The 5,000-nt window shown below is 36.4% G+C and overlaps 1 protein-coding gene across 1 annotated transcript in view; it reads right to left on the bottom strand.

The window, feature by feature from the left end:
* abs (ATP-dependent RNA helicase abstrakt) overlaps nucleotides 1-4,996 on the bottom strand; it is a 6,043-nt gene extending 1,047 nt beyond the window's left edge. The window contains exons 1-11 of the mRNA XM_043014948.2: nucleotides 4,881-4,996; nucleotides 4,135-4,254; nucleotides 3,692-3,824; nucleotides 3,308-3,512; nucleotides 2,910-3,030; nucleotides 2,621-2,774; nucleotides 2,195-2,351; nucleotides 1,733-1,813; nucleotides 1,175-1,409; nucleotides 616-801; nucleotides 113-349 (exon numbers count right to left, since the gene is read on the bottom strand). Of these exons, the coding sequence (XP_042870882.2) occupies nucleotides 113-349; nucleotides 616-801; nucleotides 1,175-1,409; nucleotides 1,733-1,813; nucleotides 2,195-2,351; nucleotides 2,621-2,774; nucleotides 2,910-3,030; nucleotides 3,308-3,512; nucleotides 3,692-3,824; nucleotides 4,135-4,254; nucleotides 4,881-4,904 (1,653 nt within the window). The 5' untranslated portion in view covers nucleotides 4,905-4,996. The remainder of the gene's footprint in view (nucleotides 1-112; nucleotides 350-615; nucleotides 802-1,174; nucleotides 1,410-1,732; nucleotides 1,814-2,194; nucleotides 2,352-2,620; nucleotides 2,775-2,909; nucleotides 3,031-3,307; nucleotides 3,513-3,691; nucleotides 3,825-4,134; nucleotides 4,255-4,880) is intronic.
* Nucleotides 4,997-5,000: the final 4 nt, after the last annotated feature.

Here is a 5,000-nt window from a genome sequence, read left to right as displayed (position 1 = left end):
TGTGAGAAGTACAAACAGTGATTAGTCGAATTGCTCTATTTAGCATCATATTAATAATGATTGTCATAACAATGATAAGAAAAAAATAAAAAAATATATAAAAAGTACAAACCTTCTGCTTGGCTTCAATGAGCAAGTGTTTGAGATCCAACAACACCGATTCATCATTAGCCTTATTGATGAAGGTCGTAGCCACACCGTGTTGGCCCGAACGTCCCGTACGACCAATACGATGGACATAATTTTCAATGTCGTCTGGCATGTCATAGTTAATGACATGCTGAATGCCAGGGAAATCAAGACCTTTCGAGGCCACGTCAGTAGCCACCAAAACATCTTTGTCACCTCTCTGCAAATAACCAAAATATTTGCATATTCGTTTGCATTTTTGTTTACTTATCTGACAACAGGACCTTTAACACCAGGCTTTTTTGTATGACATTTGATAGTCTGAGTTTTCCTTGAGAAATATTTCCAGATTTCAATATCACTAACCAAAAGATACTTCAATAATGACTGCTATTTAGAGTCCATTTCATAATGTAAATCTTCAAAAACAAAATAAACTGGATCATCATGTTAAAAAGCATAACGAGAACTCAAACAGGATCTCACCTGGAAAGCCTGAACCGCAGCCGATCTTTCCTCCTGGTCTTTTCCTCCGTGGATGGCAGCAGCCGTGACACCCTTCAGGAGCAAGTACTCCTGGATGAGATCCACATCCTGCTTCTTTTCAGCAAATATGAGTACTGGGGGGGAAGTCTTGTTCAGGCAAGTCAGGATGTGTGTCACCTTTGCTTCCTGTTGTAAAGATGAAGATTTATTATTCATCAATCTATTAATAATCTGTATTTCGATGTGATTGCTCATTCATTAATTCATGGCAATAGTTATAAAGTAATTCTAAGGTTCATTATAATTCCTTGATTTTTCATGCTTTTGAAGAAGTAATCTTTTAGCAATTGGCATGACAGCTTAATTTGTTTCAAGAAGCTATATTTGTATGAAATATTATCTTGATTACCATAGGACAGATGTTAATAGCTGATACAATTTCAATTAATATCAATACACATTACATGAATGTTATCAGAAACATATAATTATATATCATGATTCCACATATTCAGCATTCACATTAGGAATAAAACCGAGGTACCAACAGTAGTCTCACCTGCTTAACATACTCCACTTCTTGAGTAACGTTCATCGATGCTGCACCAGCACGACCAACATTCACCGTAACTGGCTTCACAAGAGCTGAACGAGCAAAATTCTGGATCTTTTTAGGCATAGTAGCAGAGAACAGCAAGGTCTGTCGCTGTGCTTTGAAATATGAATATATAGTACGTACATCCTCTTCAAAGCCCATGTCAATCATTCTGTCAGCTTCGTCCATAACTAGATATCTGTGAAAAAGGGAAATTCAGTAAAATAAAAAAAGGCTTGTACAGTCCAAACAACTTTAGCAATTACATATTGTTATCAAGACCATTATTATAATATTTACTGAATGGTTTCATTATTTCAAAATCAACTATGCTGTAAAAACATAGGGGGAGGGGGAGGGGGAGGGGGAGGAGGGGGGGGGAAGGAGGGGGGGAGGAGGGGGGGAGGAGGAGGAGGAGGAGGAGGAGGAGGAGGAGGAGGAGGAGGAGGAGGAGGAGGAGGAGAAGAAGAAGAAGAAGGAGGAGGAGGAGGTGAAGCAGAAGTGAACTGAGTAACATCTCACCTGCATACATCAAGACGGACCATTTTCTTGTCAAGCATGTCGATAAGGCGTCCTGGAGTGCTCACCATAATGTGCACTCCCCTGTAATAAAAAGGAAAATGACAGCATTTCTAATGAAAAGTAACTAAATACAATTTTTTTTCCATTTGATTTTCTTAGAAGTTGCACACAGTTAGTAATTTCAGTATACCATTACCCTGTTTCTGAATCATATAATCTTAGGTATACACAAATATTGCCTTGAAAGACACTTTCCTGTTTGCTCTAAAAAGTATAATCACCATTTCAATCTCAAAATATAACAATTACAATTAGATGTGTAGAACAAAATATATATATTCGTCATACAGATTTCCTTGATGAAGTTTTGTCATCACCAAAATGACCTTAGATGTAATGAAAGATGTTATATACTATGTCTGTTCTTAAACACAAAAAAGAGAACACCGTCCCAATACATACTTTCTCACAACTTGCATTGCTGCTGCTACTGGCTCTCCTCCAATAGCTAAAGATGTCCTCAATTCCGGCATACCATCTGCTTCCACAAATTTTGTAATGAACTCTATATTTTCCTTTATTTGTTTTGCCAACTCGCGGGAGGGTACAATAATGAGACCTGAAAAAAGAGATATAAGTGACAGTTCATACCTTTTCTTTCAATCTTCTCTTTAAAATAAAGAGAGAATACATTGGTATTGATTGAGAGTGCAGGCAAATCATATTTCAGAAATAATAAAAGAACTTGAGTGTAATAATGATAATTTACCATTAGATCATATAACAAAGAGCAACAAGTTAGGCTATGCAAAAGATAATATAAAATACTGTAAAACACTGATAACAATAATCATCGCAAACTGAAAAATAAAAAGGAAGAAAACCTACCATATGGACCTTCATTTCCCATGAAGGGCAGCTTCTTCTCTTGCTCCAAACAGAACATAATAATTGGCAGTATGAATACCATACTCTTCCCACTGCCTGTGAATGCAATGCCAATCATATCACGACCCTGTAGGGCTGCTGGAATCCCCTGCATCTGAAAATTGGATAGATACCAATTTATTACATATCAAACATAAGAAAACAGTGTTGTAATTATTCTCATGAGTGGATAAGCACACTTTTCTATCACGAGTGAGAAAAGATATCAGAAAACATTATCAAAGCATACCTGGATGGGAGAGGGTTTTTCAATACCTCTCTTCTGCAAGGCTTTGATGATGCACCTTGGAAACTTCATGTCAGCAAATGACTTAAGCGGCGGAGGGACCTCATCCCCTTCTACTAAGATTCTGCAAAAAGGTGCAAATGTCAAAACAACATTAGATGATACAATGATTTCTATGTTATCTATCAAGTTATTTTTTTCTCAGATAAATTTTCCTGAAATACCTTTGGTGCTTACTCAAAAGTTAGAAACAGAAAAATTTAATAGTTTAAATAGTTGCATTTTCACAGCTATTTTCAAATAATCTATGTCCAGTGTTGAAATAATTTTACATAAATTTCTTTGACAATACATAAATCAGAAAATATAATCTGTTCCTTCAAGAATATCTATTCACTCACTTGTACTTCCTGCGTACTCTTTCGTGCCTTTTTTCATCCATAACCAATATACGCCGAGGAGGTCTCCAAGCCGTAACCACAGAATCCTCATACTGAACGCCACGTGCCAATTCAGACACACCCATCAAAGCTCGTTTCTCAGCCACAGCTTCCAAGAGACGTTCCTCTTCTCGACGCTGCTTCTCCAATTCTGACTCCTTGCGAGCTTTAAAAATAAAACAGGAATTTCAGTCTCCCTTATTTCTATAAATCTGAATAAAATATTTCAGTGGACTAGAGAAATTTTGCTATTTCAGAAAAATTTTGTTATTTCATTATTGTTCAAAAATATACATGAACAGCTTACAAACCTTAAGTCTTAAAGGCAAAGAAACGACCACTTACCTTCAGCAATTTTTTTGAGTTCAGTGTGCTGGTCCAAGAGGGAGATGTTGTTTTTCCTGGCCAGTTCCTGCACATCCTCCTCCTGCTCCCTGTGCTCTCTCTCCTTCCATGAGTCTGTACTTGCATCCTCATCCTGTCATGAGTAAATACTTGTTAGAAATCAAGTGATATATGCTGATTAACTTCTTTCTGTTCTCTTAGATATTTTCAGTAGGAAATATAAAAATCTTTTAGTATGTAAAATACTGTCAACTGCCCGTAATGTGTAGAAAGATGTAGGTAAGGATAACTAATATTTCTAACATTATATATATCTAATATACTATATCATTCTCATATCTACAACAAATTTTATAGTATTGTATACATTTTTGATGCCAAATATTCATTACTTTTTTCTTCATAAATACTAACTAATAACCATGAACAAAACAAGTAAATACCTGAGATATCTTCAGTATTTGCTTCATCCGTTGCTTCTTTCTTTCCTTAACAGGAATGTATGGTTCGTATGAATCTTCTTCTTCATCACTGGAAGATTTGGGATCTTCACGTCTGTATCTCTAAAATAAAAAAGGAGAGATAATCATCATGAAAAAAAAACTACACATGCATTTGTGAGTATCTCGCTCCTGATATTTGCATACGGGTAGCAGTCTCCCGTATGCAACTACCGTAATCTTCAGTGTGGATTATAGATGGTCGCTATTGCCTATTATGACTGGCCTAGTGCACACTATGAGCAAATCTTTTTTTTTTTTTCAAAGATTTGTCCACAATAAATTGCCGAGGATGTCCACAGACTCTATCTTGCTAAAGCATCTGAAATGGAGGTTGGCTTTTTCCAGAGCGCTGACAGGCATGAAAACCGTTTCGAGTAGTGAGCGAGCGGCTTCTAAAACTTTACCGCTCATTTTAGTGTACTTTGGGCAAGATACTGTAAATATATGTTTATTTGATCTTCAAAATATATCTATGAACCGCTATAAATATATGTACTTACAATACCGTGTGTGTGAAAAACCGTGAGTGACAAACGAAGAAAATTGGAAAAAGTTTATTCCTCGACAGATTTGGAGTACTTATAAAATAACCTTTTATGTAGATACAATCAGTACAATATGAAGAACAAACATTGTGAAGTACATATACCCTAGCATACAATTATCATAAATATTTCATATTTTACCTTGAGCTTCTTCGGGCTGTCCATGTTTACAAACGTTGGTTCGCCTCCGCTGTTTACGTCGCTTACAACACGAATCCGATTTCCGACCCGCTCCCTTTTGCAGCGTAGCGGGAGTTGTAA

The sequence above is a fragment of the Penaeus japonicus genome, unplaced genomic scaffold (genome assembly GCF_977035675.1).
Source record: "Penaeus japonicus unplaced genomic scaffold, GWHDUDI00000001_assembly GWHDUDI00000008, whole genome shotgun sequence".
NCBI lineage: Eukaryota > Metazoa > Arthropoda > Malacostraca > Decapoda > Penaeidae > Penaeus > Penaeus japonicus.
Note: the sequence above shows the minus strand (reverse complement) of the source record. Positions and strands in the feature narration are given on the sequence as shown.